This window comes from Hirundo rustica, chromosome 2 (assembly GCF_015227805.2).
Source record: "Hirundo rustica isolate bHirRus1 chromosome 2, bHirRus1.pri.v3, whole genome shotgun sequence".
Lineage (NCBI taxonomy): Eukaryota > Metazoa > Chordata > Aves > Passeriformes > Hirundinidae > Hirundo > Hirundo rustica.
The window spans coordinates 38,260,233-38,274,166 of NC_053451.1; the positions used below are offsets into that span (position 1 = coordinate 38,260,233).

Here is a 13,934-nt window from a genome sequence, read left to right on the forward strand (position 1 = left end):
ATTTTGGAAGTACTTTTAAAGGTCTATTGCAACTTGGAAATACCTGTCACTGTGGAATAGCAATAGAATTTCTTTTGTAATTTGGAATGAAGGTTTGTGTGTGGTAGTGCGTGCGAGCAGTCTGGTTTCTTTGTCATTCAGTTCTAGAGATTCCCCCTCATTTTTCTTTTTGATAGAATAAGGAAATAGAGAAACAGAAACAGGAGCAGCTGGCCTTGATTAAAAGAATTGAGGAAGAGAAAGCTCTTTTGGAGGCTGATTATCTGAAGATCCAAATGCAAACCTGTCTGGGGGAGGCTAAGAAAAAAAAAGAAGAGGAAGAGCAAGGTCAGCTGGTGCAAAGCCACAGTCTCCCTTCCACAGATCAGCAGAACCAAATGGAACATGAGGTGAAGAATTACAGAAAATTGTGTGTGGGTTTTAATTTACTATCATAATAAAAATAAAGAACACCATTTACCAATTTTAAACCATATCAGTTAAGACAATTTTTCTTTCTTAGGCTGTGAATTGGAAATTTGTACATATTAAAGCTTCCTTTTCCCATGTACAAGTTTCTATTTCACATGGTATCACTGGACCCGAAGGAGTGGCATGAATCTGTGTCAGGGGAGGTTTAGGTTAGATACTGTGAAAAAAAATGGTTTTTACCCAAGAGGATGGTTGTGCACTGGAACAGCTCCCAGGGAAGTGGTCACAGCACCAAGCCTCTCTGAGTTCAAGAAGTGTTTGGACAATGGTCTCAGGTACATGCTGTGACTCTTGGGCATGGTCTTGTGCAGGGCCAGGAACTGGACTGTGATGACCTTGTGGGTCCCTTTCAGCTCAGATATTCTTTGATTTTATGATTGTGACTTTTGCTGTTGTATTCTCTCTATAGTCCCAGGGGCAGCACATCTGTTTATAATACCTGTTGGTAAAATCTGATTATAGTCAGATAATGATTGTGCATGTAGGCATAAGCTTTTTCAAGATGGAAAAAAGAAATAGTGGGGAAAAAAAAAGACACAAAAATCTGCCTGTTTAAATCTCAAACAGCTGCTTAAAGAAGAGGAATTTATGGAGGATGTTGAAGGAAAGTAATATATTTATATATAAAATCTTGCTTCATTTGCACAACCAGTACTCTTTTGAGAGCCTGATTGCCTTGGAAGTGCAGCTATGTTGGCTCATTGTTCCCTGAGTTTGCAGGGTATATTTCCCTCTTTATGCTGAGCTGCTGTAAGCACCGTTGACTTTGATGGTGTGTGCAGAGAGGGGCTGTAGCTCTGGGCCATCTGTTCTAGAAACTCCTTTAGCTTCATTGCCTCAGGCTGAAATCTCACCGACTTCAAACGCGGTACCCAGCGGCTTCTGTAAACTTAGGCAGAAGAACATGCAGCTTAAGGTTGCTGCCATAATAGTTTTCTGTGAGTTAGTTGTATATGTGCAATTTAAATTGCTTTATTTCGATTAGACTGGAAATGTCTCAGAAGCCAGGAGCCCAAGAGGAGACAGTCACAGACAGATGATACGTAATTTTCAACAACGCCTTCTGCAGCAAAAAAGGTAAGTGTTTTTATGGAATGTGAAGTGTCTTTATGGAATGCCTGTTCAAAGTAATTTCAATTGCCTTGATTATTGAAATTGACGTTTCTTCTTGCAGTGCTCTAAAAAAATTCATGTTTTCGCTCTGTTCAGGCTGCACAAACAAACTGTTGAAGAAGCTAGAAAGAATCTGCAGAAGTATCAGGATGCACTGAAGCAAAGGTACTTGTCTGCTTCTGAAATACCTCTGAGCACAAGGGAGACAAAGTCCATTAATTTAGAGCCTGTCTCAGAGCTGCTCCTGCAGACACAAGAAGCACAGCCAGCACAGCACCAGGCATCGGAGCAAGTTCATACCCAAGAATATGCGCAGTCATTACCTGCATTTTCAGGAACATTGGGTATGTTGGAAAAACCATCTTCACAGAAGCAGGAAGAGCAAGTGCATGAGACTTGTGCTGGAAAATCAGTGCAGTTTTCAGAAACATCAGAATTGAAGCATGGAGAGTTTCGCTTGCCCCGTGACTGTCCTTCACAGGAACAAGTGGGAATGTTTGAAACGGCCAATAATCACATCAGAGAGCCATTCCAGTCCCATTTGCTACCAGGGTCAGTCAGGAAAGAAGTGACTGCAGTAAGAACACAGCCGGAAGCACGCCAACAACACGTTAGATTTGTGTTGCCTGCAGAAAGTTCCTCTGAGTCTTCAGAAACAGTACACTCTTCAGAGTTATCTCAGAAGGTATCTAATTATCAAACCAGGACAGAAGCTGGAGAAAGGCATCCTTTTAAGACACCCCTCATGCCAGCAACGAAGAGATCAGCCTCAGCTGATCCTTTAGTCTGTCAGCAGGGATCTGTAGAGAGCAGCAACAAAACAAGCCCTGATCAACTCCTCAATCTTTCTGAACCCACGATTCTAGCACATGAAGAATCTAAAGCCCAGGGTGCTGAGGAATTCTTGATATCAAAAGCAGGAGATGCATCTTCATTAAATCATTCTGCTATACTGAGTTTAAGGGACAGAATGTTGGCTTCATCAGAAAGCATCCAAGCTCAGCAGAAGTATTTGAAAGAATTGCAAGACCAGCTAGATGCACAAAGAGAAGCTCTTCTTTCTAAACAGAGAATACAAGAAAAACTACTTTTGCAGAAGCAAGATAAATTGAAGGAGCAGATGCAGAGACAGCAAGAGGCTTTGAAAGAATTGCTAAACAAGCAGGTAAGCTTTATAAACACTTTGGATGGGTAATCTTCTAGTAGGTGATCAAACTTAAAAGTCAATCTGTGGTTTACCCTGTGGAGTGTTGGTAATTTTTGGTGATTTACCGTAATGAAAATTTTAATTAGGACCTGTAATTTGTTATCAGTACTTTTCCTCTGTAAAGCTCCAAGAGCACAGTTTTGTTGTCTAACAGAAATATCGTGAAGGTCCAGGCTTGGTCTCTGAACATAATGCCTATTAAAATTGTTACGTTGTTTAAAATAAATGTAGGTAGAGCTGTCTTCGTATCTATAAATGCATCTCTATGTGTAAAACAGCTCTTGTATTAAAAATGTTTAAGTAATACCTCAAAGGATATCATAAGCATCTTGAATAGATAATCTTTAAAGATCACCTTTTTGTGTGTACCCACTAGGAAATTGGTTTGGCAGCTGAAGTCTTGAGTTGTAATTTTCTTGCTTCTCAGTAACAGAAGAAAAATCTGAGTTTATTTTTGAGCTTCTAAAGAACCTCCTTTTGTGTCTCCTTGTGGTTTTTTTTTTTTAAAACAGAAGCCATCTTAGAAGAATAACTGTTCCCTAAGGTTCCTGTCTTTTCATTTTGCAGTCTCCAAGCAGCTAAAATTCTTGCATTCAGGAGCTGAAAAACTAAAAGCAGACTTTTCAGAAATTGTTCCTGTTAAAAATGATGAGTACTCTTGATCTAATCTCACAAAAGCCTTGAAAATGTAACTAATTGTTTTTTAGCACATTAAGTTTGTAGAACTCAGTAAAATATCTCCGTGTCCAAATGTTTTTGTGAGCTAAGCAGATCTGTCTGGTATTGTGCATAATAGAACTACTTTCACAATGTGCTCAATGTTGTCCTGCATGGAATACACAGAGAAAATGCTTTTTTGATAAATGAGTATAAATATAATCTTACATAGAACTGCTTCCCCCCTTTTAAGGTGAGACTTACGTGCCCAAATGAAGAGATGACAGAGGCACAAAAGCCTGTCAGGATTAAGAGAACTGACTTCTTCCAAATCTCAGAAAACTACCAGCAAGAGAGTGGCAGGAATAAATCTCACGGAAGTGAAACAATTTCACGGTGCATTGCTTCAGTTGAGCAAACTGGTAAGGCTGTTATGTTATTTTTCATTATGATTTTTACTCTTTTACAGCTGAGATGGAGTTCTCTTCCAGCTCTCCAAGTTGAGATGTGTGTGTGTGTACACATATTATTGTACAATACTAAATTTTGTTTTGCAGAACAATCTGAGAAAGTTCTCTGTAGAGAACAGAAATCGAGAGCTTCCAAACCACCAGTGACAAAAGTCAAGTTAGGGCTTGGTTTGGAACAACATGAACTTAGTGTTATACCAGAGGTAGACACACCGAAGAGTTGCAGCATCTCTTTGGCAGGTAATGCATAAAATATATAATAAGTGCTGTTATGAGTAGTAGATTGGAGGAATATAATCTTTTCTGAGGAGTCCGTGAGATTATTTGGAAATAACAGCTGATACTGTTGCCTTTCTTAAAGTATAACTTACATAGTAGCAAATTTGTAGTTCAGAGAAGTTTATTCTGTGAGTGTCTGTCTAGAAAAAAACATAACTTAAACAAAATTTCACCAGGAAAAGAAAATTCACTTACACCATGACCTGAGTTCCCTGTTGATTTTTCTTTTGGGCAGAATCTGTGTCAATAGGCAGTTGTAATTCTAAAGAGAAGTCGGTAGATTTTGTTAAAAGGTTTACCTTTGGATCATATCAAGAAAGTGACTATGAAATCTTTCAAGTAAGGTGTTAATATGAGGCTTCTACAGAAACTTTTAGACCATCTTTTTAGGTTCTTTTTCTAGTTAAAAAACACTCGTTGCAAAAAAAAAAATTTGGAGAGCAATAAAAATTTTATAAATATATTTGTTACAGTCTGCAAGCAATGCTTTGCAATTCTCTGTAAGGAGCATTATTTAACAACAAACTCATGTTTTCTGAAGGTAAACATTTAATTTCTTTTCAGTGTCTTTTCACATCTAAAATGTAAGGCATATTTTACAAAGATTTTATGTTGTATTCTTAAAAAGGCTCAGCAGAACAATGTGAGTAATTATAGGCCCGTCAGGCTGGCATTCATTGCAAAATAATGAAACAACTGATAATGGGATATCCTTCAATTAAAGAAAAGTAATTAATGCTAGTTAGCAACAGTTAATGAGAACAATTCTTATTGGACCAATTTGGTATCTCGATTAGACAGCAACTTCTGTTGGGGAGGGTTTTGATGGAAGAATATATTTCTGTTCTCAAAAGCACTTGGCTTAGTAACTTACACTTAGCTATATATAATACTATTGTTATCCACAGGTGATTTATTCCTATATTACCAAATCATTGGTCATGGTAGGTAGTAAAAACTTGAGATTTTTATTGGATTGGGTGGCCAAAAAGGGCTGTAGGAAAAAAAAAAAAAATCTTTAAATCAGTGCAGAGTTGTATTACCTCTGGATCTGGAGAAGTAACTGCAAGTTTTCTTGGATTTGCTATGTGAAAAATTTTGTTTGAGATTTTTTGAAGAAATACGTCGGTGCAGATAGGAATTAGTTTTTGGGAAGTCTATGATCTGTATAATCTTTCACCCTGTATAATGCATAGGCTGATGTGATATGGCTAAATTTGTTAAAGTGGAGACCATACAAATTCAGCAGTTTACTTCTGTGGAATAGAATGTGGATCTTAATGTTCCTCATGAAGTGCAAAACACTTCCTTTTTATACTTAAACTGATTACAGATGTTTTAAATTCAGATAAAACACACGATGGTACTGGAGAAACTTCTCTGATTTCAACCTCTGGGGAGTTTGCTTGTGTGAAACATCACAGTCATGCTCTTCATGAAGGCACCTTTCCTTTGGGCTTCACACACTGTGAAAGAAAAGCCTCCAATGGAAGTCCAAGGCAAACTAATCCATCAGGGAGATTATTACAAGAATTGCTGATGATGGCTGCTGAAACCTCATATGAGTCAGGTGAGGAAATCCTCTCCCTTCAAGAATACCATTCAGCAGTGATGACTTTGCTCCTGCTTATTTGTAGAATATGACCTGACTTGTTGAAGATCATGCAGTGCTATTTAATGCTGTTGAATTTTGAGTGTAAAAAAAGGGTGTTTCAATAAGCACTTGTATCAGAATGAATGAGTTTTTATCTTTTGGGTTTTTGTGATCCATTACCATTCTGCAGTACACTTCACAGCTAGTCAACAGTTTCTTGTCCAGGGCATGTGCCTTTCATCTGTAACCTGTAGAATTGTAAAGGTTTGCAAGTATTCCAGGTGGGAACCTTGTTAATGTGTAGATGTAGACATCCACTGAAAGATCAGTGTGTATAAGAAATTACTTAAAAACACGGTTGGTACAAAAAATAGAAGGCTGGGGTCATCAACTCAAAAAAATTTTGAAATAATCATGTCTTAGGTGTGACAGACACGGAAATTGAGAACTGTAGAATATTTCAAATTTAAAGACCTATATGGATCATCAAGTCCAACTCCCTGCTTCTCCCAGGATTAACTAAAATTAAACTATTGCCCTGTTGCTCCTTGATCTCCGATGGCCTTAGTGCTGTGATCATTTCTCTGGGGAATGTGTCCCAGTGACTGACCACTGACCACCCTCTCAGTGAAAAACCTTTTCCTAATGTCCAGTCTGAGCTTGCCCTAATGCAGCTTCATTCCATTGTGTCCTATTGCCTTGTTTTGTATCTGCAATTTCTATGTAATTAGGAAGTTGTGACTATCGGCTCACAGTGCATTAGGCTTGACTCTCATCTTGTGAGACTGACACAATGCTAGAGCTGAGCCAGACACTTGGAATTTTCAAGTAGCTGTGACAGCTCTCCTGACTAAGAGAAGTCTGCGCATAGCCAGTATTCAAGAGAGGTCCATTCTACTTTGACCTTTTCTAGTAACCTTCACAGGCTTTTCACATGCTCCACTGAATAAGTCAAAAGGAACAGCAGTGCAATGTTGAAAGGACTGCTTTAGCTTTATTCTTGTCTGTCTGTGAGGAGCTTTTATTGAACAGGAATACCTTTGAGGATAGGCCATGTACACAGGTGGCAGAGTTAGTCTGATTCCATAAAGTAAAACAAGTTGTTTTGGTTATCAAGAAAAAGTTTTTGTTAGAAAGTTTTGTGACTGTTCAAAAAAATTTTGTTACAGGGACATTGAAACCTACTAAACACGTTATTGGTAACTTGACCGGCTTTATAAAAGAACAAAGATGACTGGTTTGTAAAACATTCACTAAAGCAATTGGAAGCTTATTACAAGATGACAGCATTGAATGGTCCAGTACAGTTTTCAGGATCCATCTAAAATATTATTGGAGCTGCAGAGGATTTCTCAGGAACATGGCAGCTTTCGTATGCCCATTGTTATAAGCAGTACAACTATGTAGTACACATCTCCTGGTTCTGCTAGAAATTTCACCACTGTCCCTAAGCTTTAATTTTTCATTTAGTTTGCATTGAGACATCATTTCCAATTCAATTGGATTTACTTGGAATTGGAGTTGTTTTGAATAAGTACATATAAGCTCATTTTCCTTCAGCTGTTTCTTTATTTCTCAGAATGCCCCTTTTGAAGTGTATCTATCTTTGAACTTTGATTATCATGAGAGCATTTTGTCTTTTGACAATATTTGAAGAAAAGACTTGTATTTTTCTAAGTTGTTAGAACTATTGCTAGAGCAGTTGTTACCAAATTAATATAAAATATCTTGGTGTAGTGTCTTTTTACATTATAGAATATTGTATATGAACAATGCAATAGTTTATGTAAGAGGATTAGGAAGCTTCATGTGAACATCTATATTAAAAGAAAAAAACCCAAAGCTTCTGTGATTATTTGTTTAAGAGGATTGTCCCCTTGAGCAGATCAGCAACCAAAACTGCCAGCAGTAATCTTGATATATCATGTGTAAGCTGTGAGGCTCTCTGTGGTACTTTCAGTAACTAGTGTGGTATTTCAACAAGAAAATCTACAATTCCTTGCACTTTAAATACAGAGTTTCTGAAGGGAAAATTTAAGGTTCATTTTAGGTTATTACTTATGCTTTTGGTTTTTAGATTTTTTTTTTTTTTTAATTTGATTGTTACCAGAACATGTTTGCATTTTTCTCATGTTTTCAAGATGTAACTGTATCTCTACAGGTAAGAGCAAATGAGTGCTTTGTGTGATCCTTAACCTTATTCTTTGAAGTTATGTTCTTGGTGATTTGAGCCTTTGACCAAATAATGTAAGTCTTTACAACTTAGGAGTTGTGCTGCTTTCATGATTACAGAACCACTAGATGTGTACAAATCCTTAGTCACAGCTCACATGCTTTTTCAAATCAGACATAAAAGATGAAAATGGAAAGTTGGAAAATCTGCTTTTTACATGCAGATGCTTTATCAACAAAGGTCAGTTTCCTTTGATAGGAGAGTTGCCTTGGGTAACGGGCTTTTTTTTTTTTTTTTTTAAAGTCTGTAATTAGCTGCCTGTATAATTTGCTTCTCAAATTTAGAGGCAGCCGTGTTTGTAAAACGGGTCTTGAGGACTGCTTGTGGTTAGGGGGATGAATCCCTGTGCTCAGTATTGAGTGATTGCAAGTGCTGCACAAACTGAGCCAGAGAACAGGTAACTACTGAAGTGATGTTGCATTGAGTGCCAGCAGTGAACCTAAAATCTGAGTTGCTCCTTACATGCCATTGATGCATTGATAGGATGAGTTGGGAACTTTGGACACTTGATGTTCTTTTCCAATCCTATTTGCTTAGAATGAGCTAATAGAATTAAAACAGTTAATAGGGAATGGCAGAGTAACCTTGCAGGTGAGACAGGCAGTTTGATGACATGAACCTGATTTCCTGAGGAAGTCAGCCTGGAACTAATGACTAGGTTTGATACATACACCTCTTGCACAGTTCTCCTTCAGGGCATATCAACAGGCTTGTCTCTGTATTCATCTGCAGTGATCCAAGCTAACCTAAGATTTCAATTTATTTTTAGTAATCACAAATAGTAGTCCATAATTCAGCATTTCAACAGACTGTCTTTTCCATTACCAGTGTAACTTTAGTTAGTTTGTCTACGTGGCTGAATTTGGACTAATCTCTGGTTTTATATTGTGTTCACTGAGTGGTTGGGTTTTTGGTCATTTGTCTTTCAAATTGTGCTCTAAAATAATTGTTGCTATTTTAGTGTTATTATGTTGGGGGGAATAAAAAAGCATTTGGGATATTACAGATTCAGCTCATAAATATAAATTCTTCCTGGCGTTGTGGTGGCCAGGAAGTTAAAACATGAAAGTCCCATGTCGATGTCTGGATGCTGTGAGGAACAAGAACCTTGTTCTTGATTTTAGAGGAGGGAGAGAAGACTGAAAAATCCTCCTTTATGAATCAACCAAATACAGGATTTTTAAGGATTTTAATATAATAAAGTTATGGGATATGGGCATGGATTTTTAATTAAATAATTTGGTTTATGGCATGAAATTGATACCGTTCATCTCTGGTATTAATATCTCAAGAACAATGCGGGTTATTACAGTTCAGTAATGAAACATTTGTAACATAGCCTTCCATAGAATTTATATACAAGAGATTATTAAATGCTTGAATCTCATCTCTAGTGTATCCTGAATTACTGCCTGTCATGGTGATATTCTAGAGAAAATAACTTCCTTTAGAAAAGTATCTCTAATTGATGGAAAGGTATCAGGAAATGGAGAATTATGTGGTAGTTTGTTCCAGCATTTACTTTTTAAATCAAATTTTAAAATATATAATCTTTCTAGTTTCTGAACATCTGACAGCCATTTCTAGACACTGTTTCTTGTTACTACTTTAAGTTTAGCAATCTTTTGTGCTATGCATTTTTTTCCTATGGAGATATTTAAATAGAAATTGATTAGAATATTGCAGTTTTCATGCTTCAAGGAATTTTTTTGAAGTTCTTGCTCATTTTCAGGATTCTCTGTCTCCTGTATCCAGCTCCAAGGAAGAGAAGCAGTCTGGAGCAGAGTACTTGGTCTCTAAATAAATGTGTTTTAGATGTATTTCTTTTCATGTTTTGTACTTTCTCCTAGTTGTCTACTGGGCAATAGTGGCTATAAAGAATCTTGGAATTTTTTTTTCATCTCCCTGAAATGAATTTTAAAATGTTTCATATTGATTAAAGACTCTTAAACACAATTTTTATTATTGTCACATCATATTCAATCCTCACTGTTGTTGCTTTACAGAGGAAACATCTCCCTTTTTTTAATAGTATGAATTAGAACAACCAGAGTTTGCCATTTGGTAGGAAACAGAGTTTCAGCATATGCAAAGTACCTATTAGCATTAGGATTCAGAAAAAGTTAGATCTGCCTAAGTAGGGAGTCTTAGAAAACCTCGGGATTTGAAAGGTCTGTCATTGGCAGCATTTTTAGAATTGGGAGAAAACACACCTGCTTCTTTCTTGAAAAACTATACCGGAAATAAGAACATGTATTTGTTTGTGGCAATTAATTTTTAATCATAGAATTGTCAAACTTTGAAGGTGCTTAGCAGCACTGAGTGCAGAAATTGCATTTTTTGGGTGCTGCTGTGGTGGTTTTCTTGTGCAGATACTGATATTACTTTTATGTGTAAGAACACTACAGCGAAAGTGACTCAGTTCCACAGTAGTAGTCATGCTGTAGTTAAGCAATTCAGTGTTTCTGAGTTCTCTGATGCACTTGGAATATCTGCTTTTCTTTGTAATCACTGTAATGGTAGACAGTAAAGAATTCCCCCCACTCCAGTGAAATGATTGCAGTAATGCTGGTAAAAAGCCACGTTTCGTTCTGCCAAGCCAAAACATGAATTTTGAGCTCTTCCTGCCTGCTCCGTGGACAGCAGTCAGGGTAGTTTGGAATTGTAGGGAGGCATGTCAAGGATCACAGGTTGCTGTGAAACTGATGGTGTGGTGGAGCAAAAGCTGTTGTGTAGGTGAGAGGGAAGTGTTTTGAGGATGGACAGAATCAGTGCCTGAAGAGGGAGGCCAGCAGCAGTGGAGTGTTGCTGCCCTCTGCTGTGCATTGCTCACTATGAACTCGAAAATGGCTTTTTGTTCCTCATTGCTTCTGTTACTTTTGTGTTCAGCCGGGTCCCAGGATTCTCAAGTGTCTCAAGATTCACCAGTTGCTGCTGAAGGTGGAGAGAAACTTAGAACAAGTTCTGGACCGTCATTCAGGCTTGATAATACGGTTGGTCATATCAAAATAATCATAGAACTCACTCTTTATTTTGTGATGTAATCTTTCTTTCTCATGTTGGGTGGCTAAGAGTGGGTGCACTATTCTAGATGCAGCAGTAAAATAAGCACCAAGTAAAGAGGTAACCACTGTGATGTATCTGGTGGCTCTGTTCCTGGTCATACAGCATGGGATGCTGTTGCTCCTCTGTCAGGGCACACCAGGAGCTTACACTCAGCTTGCTGAGACTCCTTTTGCACAGTGCTGCTCCCCAGGCACGCCCAGCTGGGACTGGTGCTCTGGCTTCTTTCTTCCTGGGTGCTGGGCTTCACCCTTGCTGAGTTTCATACCGTTCTTGTAGACACAGCCTCAGAGGTCCTTCTGCATTCCAGCCCTGCTGTTCAGTGCATGGGATGCTCCTCCTGCCTTAATGTATCTGCTCATTTGATAAAAGTGTGGTGTCACCTCCTCTGGGTCATTGCCAAGGACAGAACCCTGTCTACTTGTTCCCCACCTCCAGAGTGTTCAGTCACTGACTTCTGAGCCTGATTATCCAGCCAGGTTTTTGCCCTTCTTACTGTCCATCCATCCAGGTTGCAACATCCAGACTGGGATCTCAGAATATTGTGAGAGTGTTAAAAGCCAGAACCAGTACCAGTCTCCCTCTTTTCTCTCACTCAAAAATTCCATCATTTTGGTAGCATGAAAAACCAGTATTTAAAACATGCTATGTATTACATGGATATATAAAGTACCTTAGGATGTAAATGTTTTATATGTGTATGTTAAATACATATATAGATATATATATGTATATAGTAGTACATAGTGAAAAAATTAGCAGAAGGGTTTTCTAGATTTTTATTTTCTTAGGGCACATTTTAAGTCAGAGTTTGAGAAGAGCTATTTACATCTACTTCTTCAGAATTTTGAAGTACAATAACTCTCCTTATCTGCTTCATGACTTTGTAGAGCTTACCTTAAAATTAATGCTTTAGAAGACTTTGTATATTTTAGTTTAATTTCATAGAATTAGATTTTAAGTCTCCTGGTATGCAAAAAGCTCAATATTGAAAATACTTGTAAAGTTCATGTGTTTTTAATGTTTTGCATATATGTCCCTCTGAGATCCACAATTCTACTGAAGTGGGTCTGTGATGAGAAATAGCCAAATCTGACCACCAGAAGATAAAACAATCTTCCAGGTGTCATGATTTATATGCAGTTCTGAGAGGCTTTATGTGAGAGTGTGTGTGTGTGTGTCTGTATGAGAGAGAGAGGGGAGGGGGCTCTTGGGGAGTGATGTGCCTGGGACATGGGGTGTGAATGTGTTCTACTGAGCAAGGATGAATCAGCATTTGCCTGACTGTGCAAAACATGAAGGCTTCTACACTTGAACTGAGCTCAGAATAAAATGTATGGGTTTAAAGCTTTACTTCTGAACACGTGAATCATGGTAAGAGCTGTGTTACTTTGTCCTAGGAAGTACCAGGTTCAGAGGCTTTCATGCAACGAAGACCCTGCGATGTAACTTCAACGGTTTCCACAGGCAGTTTTTCAGCCAGTGAAATGCTGAATGCAAGCCCTGTTGACACTGGTGAGTTCAGGTTTTGTTGTTCTTGGAAAAGGAAAATTGTGGTTTAATTTTGTGGCAGAATGGGTCTAACTCACCAAACGTAAGTTCTTCTTAAGTGAGCTTATGTCAAGCTTCTCTGAAGGTTTATTAGTACATCTTACAGAGTTGAGTATAACCAGAATGTTTTCTTGGGTGCTCGTGATTTTTTTACCTTTATAATAATTTCATATTATTATACATCTGTTTTGGCAAAGGCTATTTTGAGTTTTATTATGCAGCTTTCAAGTGGCAGTTTTTGTTTTAAAAATTACCTTCAAATGATACACCAATGAAAGTTTCCTAATCAATATATATCATAGATTATTGCACAGTTATGATTGTCTTGCTGTTAAGATATTTATTCCAGTATCTGCTTGTCACCGCAGTAATTCTTAATGACTTATTTGTGAAAATGTCAATTGCATATGTCAAGCCATTTTCTGGGAAATATGTGTTCTTACTGTTTTTTGTCTGTAGTCTGCCTCTTGATGTTGTTAGTTTTTCATAAAATCAAAACAATTCCTTTATAATAAGTACATAAGTGCTCCTGACATTATTACCTGTGAACATGAAAGTGAGTTTGAAATCGATTAGATAGTGACTCTTGGATTTACTTACTTTGAGGCTTAATATTGTGTTATTCTGACACTCATCTGATGTCTTAAGAAACACATGTATATGTGTTATTCCATGTTTATAAATCAATTTCTGAAGATTACAGTTTTTACAGCCTGAGATTTCAGTGGCTCATTTTAACCCCATTGTTTCAAACAGATGTTATTTTGACTAGTAAACTTTATAACTCACGTGACACATCTGTGTTTTATTGATGTTAGAAAGCTAAAGCCATTTCTAAGATCTTTTTATTGTAGTTCTTCTTCTCTATTCTTTTTTAGTTGTGAAAAAAAAATATCAGAAGTTTTGTTACTTGACTAAATAAATTCAAGTCTAGCTGTGTCTTTGCCATGCACTCAGTGCTTAGTAATGACCTTTTCTGGCAGCTTTGTGCAATTCTTCCGTAAGCTTATGGATAAAGAAGAGTTGGTGTATTGTTTAGGAACATGATTTTGGTTGTCTTGATCCCTCGGATTTCTAGTGTTGGTATAAAGCAATTTCTGTTTGAGCACGAATAAAACCACTGTGGGGTGTCATAAAGATATTCAAGATCACATCAAAGGATTGACACATTTATATGCAGTAGGAGGTAAAGATGTGCTAGTTAGCATAAAACAGCAGTATTAATTCTTCTCTGATTTTATAATTTCATTATTTCCTAAGTCTACATTCTGTAAAAGTGCTAAGCTGTAAAAGTGC

General features: G+C 37.4%; 1 protein-coding gene and 1 non-coding gene across 8 annotated transcripts in view; both read left to right on the plus strand.

Annotated features, from left to right (window-relative positions):
• CEP295 (centrosomal protein 295) overlaps positions 1-13,934 on the plus strand; it is a 43,247-nt gene that overhangs the window by 21,259 nt on the left and 8,054 nt on the right. For 4 of the 7 annotated variants that reach the window (XM_040056397.1, XM_040056403.1, XM_040056400.1 and 1 more), the window contains 8 exons: positions 177-389; positions 1,457-1,548; positions 1,681-2,749; positions 3,702-3,870; positions 4,006-4,158; positions 5,531-5,767; positions 10,914-11,017; positions 12,488-12,602. In XM_040056397.1, coding sequence (XP_039912331.1) covers positions 177-389; positions 1,457-1,548; positions 1,681-2,749; positions 3,702-3,870; positions 4,006-4,158; positions 5,531-5,767; positions 10,914-11,017; positions 12,488-12,602 — 2,152 coding nt within the window. The remainder of the gene's footprint in view (positions 1-176; positions 390-1,456; positions 1,549-1,680; positions 2,750-3,701; positions 3,871-4,005; positions 4,159-5,530; positions 5,768-10,913; positions 11,018-12,487; positions 12,603-13,934) is intronic. The other 3 variants (XM_040056399.2, XM_040056402.2, XM_040056404.1) reach the window with 2 other exon arrangements.
• LOC120749716 (small nucleolar RNA U2-19) lies at positions 12,155-12,238 on the plus strand. The gene has a single exon (XR_005699766.1). It is a non-coding gene; the product is annotated as a small nucleolar RNA U2-19 (small nucleolar RNA).